Below are 14264 nucleotides of genomic sequence, written 5' to 3'. Positions count from 1 at the left end.
ATAATTCTTCTATTCTTCCTTCAAATTATACCACTCATATTACATGTTTAGACAGCACTGTAAAAATACAAAATAAACTGTCTATACAAGATACTATTGAAGTGGAACAGATGAGTGAGAGTGAATACTCTCACCTTATATCTTGTAAGAAAAATCTCTTTACTTTTTGCTATCCTTCATTATATCAAAGATTATCTCTTAAGTCCTAAACTAAACTTTAATTGAACAATTTCTGGTTAAAGCAGTGTAATCCTAAATGTACCCTTTATATTAGTGTTTTTAAAGATGAAAACTCATGGACCCAAATCCCTGCCAAAGTGATCCAAGGTTTTACTACCTGTATTGTACTTGTTACACAGTCAACTCTAGGCAAATGGATACCAGACTGCACTGTTTGCCTTCCTGTCCCAAACACTATAATCTTGGAAAGCCATTTAACCAAGCTCAATGTCTATCAGAAGATAAATTCAATAAAGCAGAGACTGTCTTACCTCCCCTTCTCCAGCACTCAGTATTTATTGCATGAACATGGGTACAATGTCTGTTATTTACTTAATACTTAGCCTATGTTCTCTTGTTTTTAATCCAATGTCTTCAACCAGATGATAAGTCCTTTAAAGGCAGAAACTTCTCCTAATATGTCCCTGTATTCTTGGCACATATAAGAACACCCTCACAACAGTGACTTAGCCAATGTTACAGCATAGAACAACACCATAAAGAAGGAATGGAGGGGGCTGGGGATATGGCTCAAGCGGTAGCGCGCTCGCCTGGCATGCGTGCGGCCCGGGTTCGATCCTCAGCACCACATACCAACAAAGATGTTGTGTCCGCCGAGAACTAAAAAATAAATATTAAAAATTCTCTCTCTCTCTCTCTCTCTCTCTCCTCTCTCACTCTCTTTAAAAAATAAAAAAAAAATAAAAAAAGAAGGAATGGAGGGGCTGGGGATGTGGCTCAAGTGGTAGCACGCTCGCCTGGCATGCATGCAGCACGGGTTCAATCCTCAGCACTACATACAAAGAAAGATGTTGTGTCTGCCGAAAACTAAGAAATAAATACTAAAAAATTTTCTCTATCTCTTTTTTTAAAAAAAAGAAGGAATGGAGGAGATGATCTCTAATTCTGTCAGTGTTCTAAGATACTATTATTTGGCTATTAAAATGGTCACAGGGCAGTTATATAAATAGAAAAATATTCCATTTTTTTCTTGAAATAGATGAAAAGTTAGAGAAAATGTGAAAAAAAATCAAGAAAGTTGGCAGAAACATGGCAATTTTCAAGGATTAATTAATATAAATAAGTTGGGGCTTTGGAAATTAATGTCAATATTAAGTGATATTTCTTTTAACACTATTTCTTCTAATGTATTTCACATCTCATTCTTTTCATTACATTTGGAAATCTCTGAAAAGTTAAATTCTTGAAAGCTAAAATACAAAACAGTCCTTGCACTTAATCTTACTATTAAAAAAAATAAAGCAGGGCTATATAAGTTTTCTTAAAAAGATTTAAATCTCCATCAATTTCCAACATGGTAAATCTGACAGAAAAACTACAGTTCTGCAGAGTCTCACTGCAAGTTATGTTGTTAAGTCCTGAATCAAATGAATGAGAACAAATGTAATAGGAAGCAATGTTCAACGAGGAAACCTATCACTTACCCTGTGATTTTATATCCATTGTCACAAAGGGAAAACTCCCAAGGACAGCCATGACCTCTTCATATTTTTCATCTTCAAGAAAGTGTAGTAGACTGTGACGATCTGATTCTTTTAAACTCACCAAATCCTGTATAGTTTTAATTTTATACTGAATAAGAAAAATAAAAATTATAAATCCCTAATTCATGAAACTTTTCATAAAAATAAATTATGTTAACTAAAATAAAATCCAGCACTTTAAGAAAAATGTTAATATTGTATGCATTTCAAAGCAGAAAATACAACTAATAGTATTTCGTGGTCCTTTTCTCCAATGCTACTTAAATTAAGGATCAGTTCAGCCTTTGTTTTTTAATTTAAAAAAATTAAAAGATGTCAGTGACATTCATATAGAATCTACCCCCAAGTAAGAACTATTGTCTTCAATTTGTTTATTTTCAACCTTATTAAAAATAAACTTTAAGAATAAATACCTCACAAGTACAGATACACTCTCGGGGTTTTAACTATGCAATATTCTTAATTTTTGTTACTTTTCTAAATATGACTGTTATTGTAATAATATCCACCATGGCAAAATGGTTACTTATAAGAGTGTTCTTTAATTTCAGTTGTTTGGTGTTAATTATTTAATTTGTACTTTCACAAAAATTAGATTATAAGACAGGTAAAGTTCTGGTTTTGAATTTTGAGATTTTTATGATCATGATAACATGATCAAATTGATAAGGGAAACACAATTACTTTAAAAGACAGCACTGTCTTTTTATTACAAATTTCTAATATACATTTATTAACTTTACCTTAATCATCAAATCCAATGTCTACCTTTTCTCCCTTTATCTACTATATATGCAAAGTAATGTTTAAAATCTCGCACTAGACTTGTAATTTTACTTCTGTTTTCTCAAGTTTTTCCTTTATACATATTTTTTGCTGTATCTAAATAGTTCATTATATCTTTACCATAGATTATATTTTCTAAATAAGAATTATCTTTACTTAATGTATTTTTTCAAATGTTTAATTTTTTTATTCATACTCAAACAACAGACCCATTATTCAACCTTTAAGCCAAGAATGAAATTATTAAAATGTATACCATACACTTATTTTTGGCAACATATGAAGCAAAGTGACAACTGCTAAAATGCATTGACAAGCCCCCCCCATCACAGTAACATTACTTACAATAGTAAAATATTATTAAAAACTACCTAATCAGGAATATGTTAACAGAACCACTTGAAAGATAGTTTCATAACACTTAAGATATCCTAAATCGGGGCTGGGGATGTGGCTCAAGCGGTAGCGCACTCGCCTGGTATGCGAGTGGCCCGGGTTTGATCCTCAGCACCACATACAAAACAAAGATGTTGTATCTGCTGATAACTAAAAAATAAATATTAAAAATTCTCTCTCTCTCTCTTTAAAAAAACAAAGATATCCTAAATCTAAAAAATTCATAGGAACCATTTCTAGAAAACTTTTCATTCATATTACCTTTAAGTGACATGACAAACTGCAAAATATTAACTTTGAAGTACAAAACAGAAGATAATTACCTTTTTATGATTAGAAACTCTTCTAAGATTGTCCTCTTCAATGTGAGGGAGCTGCAGAAGAGGAGATTTAAATTGTTGAAGGCCTTGAACAGCCATCTGGGAAAGCTTCATGCAGTTTTCTAAGGATGCCAAAGTTGGAGCACGAAACTCCCTTTCTTAGAAAGAACAGAAAAAAAGAAGAAACAACAGGGCTGGACTTTTACATGTTCCGGTGTACACAATTCATCATAAAACCAAATCATACTCATATCTTTCACATCATTAATATCTTTAACACAAATTTTAAGATTGTGGTATTGATTTTCTTTTAAAAATTACTGGAGAAGATATTAACATGCAAACAGCAAAATGTATATTATCCAGCAATAAGCATTGATTTCATTAAAAAAAAGCTGCATCAACTCAAGTAACATTAAATTATCAATTATTATCAGCATCATGAATGTACTGATACCATGCAAGTACTAACATCTCCCACAACAACCCATAAGCACTGTCTTATTTGTTAAGGTTCTCCCATTCCATTACTGAGCAACAATTCCCTGATTCTTTTCCTTCCATACAAAAAATATTACATGTCAGGTGAATCATCATTACGTTTGTTAAAGAAATATCAAACTCACTGTTAAAATACAGAATAAACTAACTCCAAAAATAATCAGAAGGAAAAGGAAATATTAAATCTGCAGAGCAAACAATAAAACTATGAAACAATGAGAAAAATCATGAGCAAAATTGAGAAAGCCGATTGAACTGGCAGACAGAATTACAATTAGTTCCTCATAAATCTTAAAAACTGTGAAGTAAAATCTGCACATGCTTGCAATAAATAAATAAATAAAACAATTTAATTATATTTCCTCCTCACCTTCACGGCTCCTGGCCATTATTATTAGTTGGCAGATTACATTAACCATTTCTTGAAGCAAAGCAGGGCATTTTTTCAGCATAAATTGCTGATCTGCAAAACAATAAAAAATCTGAAACAATTCTAATTTCATAGTTAAAGCATCTTTATCATCATAGCCCAAGACTAATTCTAAAAAAGTTGTCCCACAAACATTTCACCAGATTTCAGAATTTTACAGTTTCTCCTCTGCATCACTGTTAATGGCCAGAAAACCCCCACTCAGATGTGTCAAAGGAAAATTTTAATATTATGTTAAGCTTCAGAAGTTAATTCCTGTTTTAAAGCAGCCTTAATCATAAATTTAATCTTAATCTTGCTGCTGAGAACCTCAAGAATTTTCTTTTTGTGCTTGTAAGTTCCTTAAGTATTAATTAATTCTAAAAGCTAAGAATGAGAATAAATGTCAATTAAATACAGAGAAATGAGGAAGAGGAGGAAGAGGGCAACAAGGCACACAGAGTCATTTATACTGCATATAAAAGTCTTAACTACTATTGGGCTTGGCATTCAACCTAAAAAAATGTTTTCCCTGTTTGTTACAGATTGGTAAAAATGAAGATGACTATGTATCTGTACAGAAAATTAGCAGCATAATTACTAAAATTTCAAAGCAACTTCAGTGACAATGCTTCAACAGTACTCCTTCATTCTATCATAAACATCCTTTCTTATGACAGAATAAGCATCCAATTTCTAAGTATCAAATAGCCTTGTTTGAAGCATTTGAATACATTATTAAAGGAGATGGGGGACAGTAAGATTTCATTTAAAAGTGATTCAAATATATGATATGTCAAGGTCATTTACTGTCATGTGTAACTAATTAAAACAAATTAAAAAAACAGTATTTAGGATTAGGAATGGAGAAATAGGGAAGGAGATAGGAAGAGACAGAGACAGACACACACATTATGTAGCTTTAAATAAAGATCAAACAGATACTACTCAGAACACTGGTAGGAGGGATGATGTGTGGGTGGGGGTTAGTGTTCAGTGGAGGTATTTGTTGTGAAACTCATTCCTGTCCCTCTAGAAAGCTTACAAATTTCTTGTTAAAAAGTCATTAGGAACTTTTTGTATGATCTTAATTTAACTAAACATTTCTCCTTCAGAATATTCTCTCACCTTGAAACACTAAATTTTAATATTTGCCAAAACATCCAAGTTCAACCTTCAAACTATGTGAAGCAATTATGTAGCATATAGATTAAAAAAACAAAAATGGGGATATGGGAGTCCTTGAGCAATTATTTGATGGAGCAAAAAAGAATAGTGACAAAAACAATGCACCATGAGATCTAATTAAATCTGTTGCTTTGATTCTATTAAAACCCTGTAGATATTAGAATCACAAATACCTTCTTCAAGGGTCTCAGGAATTTTCATTCTAGCAAGATGAGACAGTAAAAGAACTCTGGCCTTCAGGCTATATGGACAGGTAAGTGGAGGCTCATTCTTCTTTAAATTAATGCTGCCAATCTCTCTGATCAGCTAAAGTAAATAAAATAATTATTCAAAAATATATACTTTAAAAAAGTATCCACTTTAGTACTCAACTAGTCATCAAAGAATTTGTGCTATGGTGCCTAACCTGTGGTATTAGAATATTATCTGTTGGTCTGCTTGTAGCATCTTTATTATACTGTGGATCAAATTCAGAAGCTCCAGCCAAAACCATGATGAGACCTATGGAAACAAAGAGAAAAAAAATGAAGATAAATAAATTTATTGATCAATTTTCCTTCTTGAGATACTTTCTTAATGCTACTTACTAAAAGCACTTTTCTAATCCCAAACCATTCTGAAAATCATCTCAACTCTACTACTGACAAGTATTCATTTCTCCCATAAAAAAGAAACATTTTATTTCTTAAAATGTGGACAATACTGCCTATCCCAAAGTGAAGAAAAATGTATTACAAACTAAGGCACCAAAGTAACTGGATACATTAAAATCACTTATAACAGCACCCTTTTCTAGACTTAACCAGCTGCTCCAAAAAATTTTCTATAGAGCATTAGTATTCTGTGTGATGTTGATAACTGTTATATAAGAAAAAAGGGGGCCCTATAGTTAAACACACTGAAAATAATAGGTTAAAAAGAGTTGAAGGTTTCTTCACTGTGTGACTTGTCATACCTTTGAGTAAACAAAAATACACTGCAATTTCCAGAAAACGATGGAACCCTAGAGGGTTTTGTGAATAAACAATTGAAATACATAAGATTCCCAGCAGGTGTAATGCCTATAAGCTCTTTAAGGACTGGCACTACAGTCATCAATCTTACCTTACCGCAGAAAATACTTTTAAAAAATACACAAAAAGCAGAACTATACAGAGGTTATCGAGCCTAAACCTGGAAGTTATGTCACTAGCTAAAGAACCTAGAGCACTATTCTTCACCTCTCTACATCTGAGTTTTTTTACATGTGTCTGACATACAACAAACATAGTGTATGTGTAAATGGTTACCATTACTATCTTTCCTGAAAACAAACAAATCTACCAGCTAAATAATGCTTTTCTGGCAAAATTAATATAAGGTTAAGAACCAGCCTCAGAAATCAAGATCACTGAGGGAAAAAAAAAAAAAAAACAAACATCAAAACATTATAAACAGGGCTGGGAATGTGGCTCAGGCGGTATCGCGCTCGTCTGGCATGCGTGCGGCCCGGGTTCGATCCTCAGCACCACATACCAACAAAAATGTTGTGTCCGCCGAGAACTAAGAAATAAATATTAAAAAATTCTCTCTCTCTCTCTCTCCCCTCTCTCACTCGCTCTTTAAAAAAAAAAAAAAAAAACATTATAAACATGAAACATTTTCAATAAGGAAAGATTTTATAGCAATATTTCAATATAACATAAGAATAATATATATGCACAAGAAAAAGTAACATCTACTCAATTCTAAAAAAATTATTGTGTGCACACTATCGTATGATCTTGAGGAATCTTTTTCTCATTATCAAGAAAATTAGTGGTGCTGTGGTGTGGCTCAGCAACAGAGTGCTCACCTAGCACAAAAACAAGGCCCTGAGTTCAATCCTCAGCACCACATAGAAATAAATAAATAAAGGTATGTGTCCAATGACAACTAAAAAATAAGAAAATTAGTAAAATTGGCAAATCCCAAATACAAAGAAGTCCATTTCAGTTCTGGAACAAAATTGCATTCTCCAGTGGTATGAACTTTAGAAAGTGTGTTTTATGGATCAAAGAAAGTATTCAGTATGATGCGTTTTTCTTCCCCAAGAAGGAATTTAAATAAGACCCTGAGAACAAAATATTCTGACAGTTTTCTTTCAACACACCTAAGACATCTATTTTTACTCATTTAATATGGTTTAATGAAGTGCTTGAAGGCTCAGGGACCAAATTGCCTTTGGCTCAACCCTAGTACTGTCACTGTGTATCCTTGGACATGCTAACGTTTCTGTGCTGCAGTCCTCATTAAAAAACATGCTTAAAAACAGCATTTACTGATGGGGGCACAATACAGATTAACTGAGGTAATAAATGGACAGTCCTTAATAGTACCTGAGACAAACTACAAAAAAATGTTGGCTAGTAATGTTAGAGAATGCAAACATATAAAGTTTTATCATAAAATCTGATAAAATATATAAATACTGGAAATAATATAAATACAAGTCAAAAAATGTGATAAAGGGTAAATAGCACTTTCCTCTGGCTTCAGTTATATGAACTGATTAGCTAAGAAACTATAAAATGCAATTTCTCCAATACAGAGTTAAAGAATATATATCAACTCCACATAAATTAATCAGAACGTAATATAACTAATTTCAGTTATTTAATTTGACTTACGTTTCATATCCATATTTCGGGTTTTATAAACAAAGTATGTATAAATCTGTGTTGTGCGTATTAGAATCTGGTCTCCACTATACCGTATTGAACGATACCACCAAGAACCCTATAACATAAACAAAAAAACAATAAAGCAAGACAACATTAATAAATGTTAAGTTTGATGCAAAATATGTTCATGACAAATCTTTATATTTCAATTCAACATAAAATACTCATAATTAATAAAAGCACTTGATCTTTAGAACAAATACTTCTATTGCCAAAAGCCTAAATACAGATGTAAATTACTATGTGTATGTTTAAAGAACTTAGTTTTAGGAAAAAAATTAAAAACAAAACAGGAAAAAGACCACTCACAGCCAAAAACAGTATGTTAGTTCCCAATGAACAGCACATGTTTAAAATTTTTTCAATAAATGATTTCACAATTGACATGATACTCTCATTCATAGTAATTCATATGATTGGCTCTCACACAAAATGTTAATTACTAGCCTCACTTTAGGACCCAGATGAACTCCAGGATCAGAAAGAACACAAGGCACAAAAGCAAAAGTAAAAAAACTTTATGGTATATGTAAAAGTAAAAAAACTTGGGGCTGGGGATGTGGCTCAAGCGGTAGTGCGCTCGCCTGGCATGCGTGCGGCCCGGGTTCGATCCTCAGCACCACATACCAACAAAGATGTTGTGTCCGCCGAGAACTAAAAAATATTAAAAATTCTCTCTCTCTCTCTCTCTCTCTCTCTCTCTCTCTCTCTCCCTTCTCTCACTCTCTCTTAAAAAAAAAAAGTAAAAAAACTTTATGGTATATGGTAAAAGTCTTAAAACTTTATGGTATATCTCCATATTATGGTACTATGCAGTTATTATGTTTTTTTAAATGAGGCTGCTTTATATGCTGTGCCCCAAATGTAAAACAAAAAAGGTCACAGGAACAATACATACAGTAAAATTATATAAAAGATTAAAAAAAAAAAGTGCACGTAAAATTTGAAAGAGGAAACAAAGTTAGAGTAATTATTCTTGACAGAAATAAAGTTGGGGACAAATGAAAATAAACTTTCATTTTAAACTCTAAATATACCTGTATTACCTCAGGTATGTTTTACTTATGGATTACAAAGACAGGCGCTTAAGTAACTCAAGCAATTTCACCGTTAGAAGATCTTTAAACGTAAGCTAAGCAAAAATTCTTAAGTTCAAGGATTAATGAAGTACACTTTAATACAAATTAAAATATTATAGGGAGACTCCAAAAAATGCCTTCCAAAAAAAGAAAAAGAAATGTTAATAAAAAGGGCTAGAACTTACCACAACAACTGGAAGGATAACCATAAATGCCAATCCATATACAAGTAAAACCTAGAAATGAAAAAATTATGACCTTTACCAGATAAATTATAACAATATTCATGAACATTTCTTTTGAGGTTTATAATACGAAAGCATTGTTAAAAGTACTCTTCATGTATTATCTCATTTAATCCTTATTATCATACTCTATGAGAAAGGAATCACTATTGTTTTTCTCTTATTGATGGGTATATCCAGTACACAAAGGTTATATAGCTGGTCCTAGGCACAGCTAGTGGCGGATCTAGTAATCTATAGAGCTTATGCTCTTATCCACCATAATAAATTATCTTTTGATTTATTATTTACTGACAAAATACAGAAATGTCAAAATGTCTTTATAAATTGTTTTCCTTCCAGTCAAGTATTCCATATACCCACACCTTACAAGCAGTTAGTGCCCTGGAAATAAATGACAATAGAAGCCCCTGAAAAACTGCCCATCAAGATACACTTCAAAATTTTCTGTTTGCTAATAAACATCTACTGAATTTTCCCCCTACTGCTTGATCCTAAATCTTGTAGCTTCCTTACTTACCTCCTATTCCCATAAAGTAACCCTAAGCATGACAAACACTTATATGCAGCAACTATCTACCCCTACAAACAATTTCAATATGTCATAAAATGGCCATTTGAAAACAAATGCATTCAGAAGTAGCTCCTAGACAATTATTTTCAAGAAAGTTGTAGTAAGGAATCATCTATTCTTGAACAATAGGTAAAATAATTCCCAAAGTTTTAGGTATATACCAACTCTCACTGATTCAAGCCTGATGTCCTACTGCCTTCTGAAGTACCATATGGAATACATATTGTTTAACTTAACATACATTAAAATTAGTTTAGCCTGAATAAAGTTTTTGGAAAAAAAGATTTCAATTTTGAGTAGTCCTTAAATGTGTATCATAAAAACCAGTGTTCTCCAAACCAAAACTAGAACCTGATCTGAAGATACTTTTGAAAGAAAATAAACTTTAGAACATACTACCTCAAACCAGCAGCCCAATAATAGGAACCAATTGTTTTCTCCATTTTGTAAAATATGGAATATATTCAAGTTAAATTTAAAAAGTTATACCAGTATTTTCTTTGTAAAAGTTCTTTAGATTATACCAAAACACATAGTATATAACAAAAATTACCACAAACACATCATGATATGTCTTATCTAAACGTACTCACCAAAATTGAATTTTTCTGGTCAACTATCCAAGCTGGCAGGGCAATTCCAAAGCTTGTGGCTGAAATAGGAAGAATATCATAGTTTCTGAAGAATCTCTACTTTTATTTTCATTTTTTGTATCTCAAAATTCTACATTCTTTCCCCTTCCTAAAAATACCTAGAGAGATTACATTATATGGGCATCATTAGACAAAAGTTAAGGGATACTTTATATCTAAAAGTTCAAATTTTTCAAAAAGAAAAAAAACAACCCTATTTAAGTACAAGTTTTTCAAAAACAAGAAAAAAGTATTTACATACACAACTTTCTTCCTAAAAAAAACTAAATTCTTTTATATGTCAAGTCTATATAAACACTATGAATATGAGAAAGTCTGTTATTAGTTTACAAAAAATATTTTTTTCACCTAATTTTTATCTACTGGAAAGAACAATGACAGTTACTGCTCCTCTCTCTCAAAGTTTTCAAACTAGTCTTCAAAAAGAAAATTAAAAGTAAAAGGAAACCCAACTTGCATGTTAACTATTATAATTTTCCTATTCATAAACTAAGAAAATCAAAATGCTCCTTTCAATATATACATTTTCATAATATATACTATATAACCAACATTTTACAATGATTATATACTGCACCTTGAGGCCCATCTGGATTTCCAAATTCTTCCCAATTTTTTCGGGACTCTTCATCTGTTAAACTAACATAAAAAAAATAAAGCTGCAACATTAGAAAGCCACATCTGAAAAATATATACTTGGAGAGACAAACTACATTAACCAACCAACTCATTTCTCAGAAGACACTAATTCAGAAAATCATGATAAAAGTCTCTCTGATATCAGGGGAAAAGGCAGGGAGCAAAGATTGCTGTATTAATAAAAACTGCTAACTACTAAGCCTTGATACATATTCCTTGCTAACTCATGAGTTCTCAAGTTGAGCCAGTGCCTTTTCCGAAAAAGCAAGGAGAATTATAGGTGACTTTAATTTTTCCTTTATAGTCTCATATTTTCCAAAACCTCTTCAATAAACATGGTTATAACTTATGATAAATACAATGTCTTTAAAAAATATAAATAATGCATATTCAAATCCAAAACATTTAGAGCATATTCTCAAAGAACACCACCTGAAAAATTCCAATGTTGTGGAAAAAGTCATTTGAATTATGATGAGATCATAATTTTCTTCTAAGCCAACCATCAGCAGAACAAGAAGTATACCTACTAACCAACAGACTCCAGGCAAGATGAAAGCAACACAATGATTTTTTAACACCTTGCTATAAATGTAGGTCATTAGTCATTAAACACAGAGCTCAAGACACCGAATCAAGATGGTATTATCTCAGTTTCCAGTGTAGATATTATAAAAAGCATAACTTTACAATGGCCAGGTGTGATGGCACACACCCACAATACCAGCTACTCAGGAGGCTAAGACAAGGAGATCACAAGTTCGAGGCTAGCCTGGGCAACTTGGTGAGACCATGCCTAAAACTAAAAAATAATGCCCTGGGGATTCAATCCCCAGAACCTTAAACAAAACAAAAACTTCACAATGTAGTCAAGGAAGATAACGCAAACCCATAAAAAAATTGATCAATGAAAGTAAGGCATTCTGGTGGACCAACTGGCAAAGATTCTGTTTACTTTCAAATCTATTTCTTTCCCCAGAACTTAAGAGGCAATGTCAGGAGCTGACCTGGATACAGAAGCTTTTAAGTCCTGATGCACCAGGGTTCTGAACAATTATTGCCTTCAGTCTGACACAGTAGTGCCAGGTCCCAGTAACTTGGGCATTACCCCAGCTCAGAGTCGTCACCTACAGGGGTTGAGTTACACTCACCTTTTCTTTGTAATCCTACCCCTTTGCCCTTTTTGGGCAAATGTTCCATAGATCCTCTCCTTATGTGTCCCCTATATAAGAATAAAGAATTCCAGTGGAGCTCTCTTTCAATGGACCCTTAAAGTCAGAGAGCCGTCACAGATTTGAAAAGGTACCTCTGTGTATTTTATGTTTTCTTTGTCGTTTTCTTCAGTTATGCTGTGAACCCAGCATTAGGTCACCAGCTAGCACAGATGGTGATAAGGCAACACAGTTTCTGACCTACAAATCATTTTTACTGAGAGGCAATAAAATATTTTTACAAGATAATAAAAAACACCCTTAGGTTTCAATGATTTGTGCCTTGATATTTTTGGTCCTTGTTTAACTGTAACTCACTTATTTGACCCAATGCCACAGCAAAATACAGGAGCCAGTGAAAAGTATCTGCTTGCAAATTGATAAGAGTGATGCTACAGCTTCTTTTCTACAGAGGGATGTTTCTCAAAATATTCTGCTTTGGTTTCCCTGGACAACTGTCCACCAAACCTCGAGCTTTAGCTATTGTTTCTCTCAATATTCTGTCTCGTAAATAGAACATTTCCCCCCCAAACAATTATCTGTCCTCTCTGCCTTTCTAATGATGGCAGCATTGAACCTGTTTTCTAAACAATATACGAAAAGCTTGCAATTGTAAATCACAGCTCATATCACAGAATCATTTTCTGATTTTTTAAACAGTACACACTTGGTTATAATGACATTAACTCATTCATCAAATTGTGGTGTGCCACTGTGAAAGACACCATGTTGGACACTCAAAGCAAATTCAAGCAACTATTTCAAGTAAATGATTCAAGCAAATCAGCAACTTTATTTAAAGTCAATTTAAAAAAACAAGTGATTTTTTTTACTACCTATGAGTGCTTCAGTATAAGCATTCCTAAGAGTTAATGTTCATTAACTCTCCACACCATCATGAGAGTTGTCATGAATGTCTTGGCTAATGCTCTCAAGAGCTTCTACAGGCCAAAAAAAGATGTAAACCCCAAGTTCTTATTAGGCCTTGATCCAAAGTCATCATCCAGTTTCTGTGATGATGAAGCATAGTTACAATGGTAAATTTTAATCACTGATGATCATAGAGCTGAGAAAGTTGTTGTGAACTTCACAATCAGGTAAAACAAGTACAAAGTGACCAGTCTCCGGTTTGATGTGTAATTCAAAGATCTAGAAAAATGGTAGAACAATTGTTCCCATCCCTTCAGTTTGCTTTAACTGTTCTGACAATCATAGCTGATAATTCCTTCTGACGATATCTTCTGAAGAAGAAATATGAAACACACACAAAGAAAAAAATCATAGGATTCTTTTTCCAGGGATGTCATGGATACATACAAATAAAATATTTCAATGTTAAAAATAAAAGTAAAAACTAGAGTTGCCAGGTGTGGTGACACACCTATGATGCCAGCAGCTCAAGAGGCTGATACAGAAGAATCACAAGTTAAAAGCCAGCCTCAACAGAGGGAGACCATGAGCAACTTAGCAAGACAAGAGCCAGGCATAGTGGCGCATACCTGTAATCCCGGCAGCTCAGGAAGCTGAGGCAGGAGGAGTTCAAAGTCAGCCTCAGCAAAAAGCAAGGCTCTAAGCAACTCAGTAAGACCCTGTCTCTAAATAAGATAGAAAAAAGGGCTGGGGTTATGGCTCAATGGTGGAGTGCCCCTGAGTTCAATCCCTGGTACCAAAAAAAGAAAAGAAAAGAAAAAAGGTGGCTAGGGATGTGGCTCAGTGCCCAACATCCCTAGGTTCAATTCCTGGTAAAAAAAAAAAAAATACAGTTGTAGTACCTTAAATAAGCCCGTGATTTCAGCATAGATCATATATAACAAGCTTAAACAGGACCAATGATGCT

At 33.1% G+C, this 14264-nt stretch overlaps 1 protein-coding gene across 1 annotated transcript in view; it reads right to left on the bottom strand.

The window, feature by feature from the left end:
- Window positions 1–14264, bottom strand: part of Sec63 (SEC63 protein translocation regulator) — a 60181-nt gene that overhangs the window by 17645 nt on the left and 28272 nt on the right. Inside the window, exons 5-13 of the mRNA XM_078019533.1 lie at window positions 11155–11216; window positions 10518–10576; window positions 9291–9341; window positions 7973–8081; window positions 5731–5825; window positions 5498–5630; window positions 4098–4190; window positions 3230–3384; window positions 1665–1812 (exon numbers count right to left, since the gene is read on the bottom strand). Of these exons, the coding sequence (XP_077875659.1) occupies window positions 1665–1812; window positions 3230–3384; window positions 4098–4190; window positions 5498–5630; window positions 5731–5825; window positions 7973–8081; window positions 9291–9341; window positions 10518–10576; window positions 11155–11216 (905 nt within the window). The remainder of the gene's footprint in view (window positions 1–1664; window positions 1813–3229; window positions 3385–4097; window positions 4191–5497; window positions 5631–5730; window positions 5826–7972; window positions 8082–9290; window positions 9342–10517; window positions 10577–11154; window positions 11217–14264) is intronic.

Source organism: Ictidomys tridecemlineatus, chromosome 8 (assembly GCF_052094955.1).
Source record: "Ictidomys tridecemlineatus isolate mIctTri1 chromosome 8, mIctTri1.hap1, whole genome shotgun sequence".
NCBI classification, from domain to species: Eukaryota; Metazoa; Chordata; class Mammalia; order Rodentia; family Sciuridae; genus Ictidomys; species Ictidomys tridecemlineatus.
The sequence above is the reverse complement of the archived record's forward strand: the minus strand, read 5'-3'. Positions and strand labels throughout refer to the sequence as shown.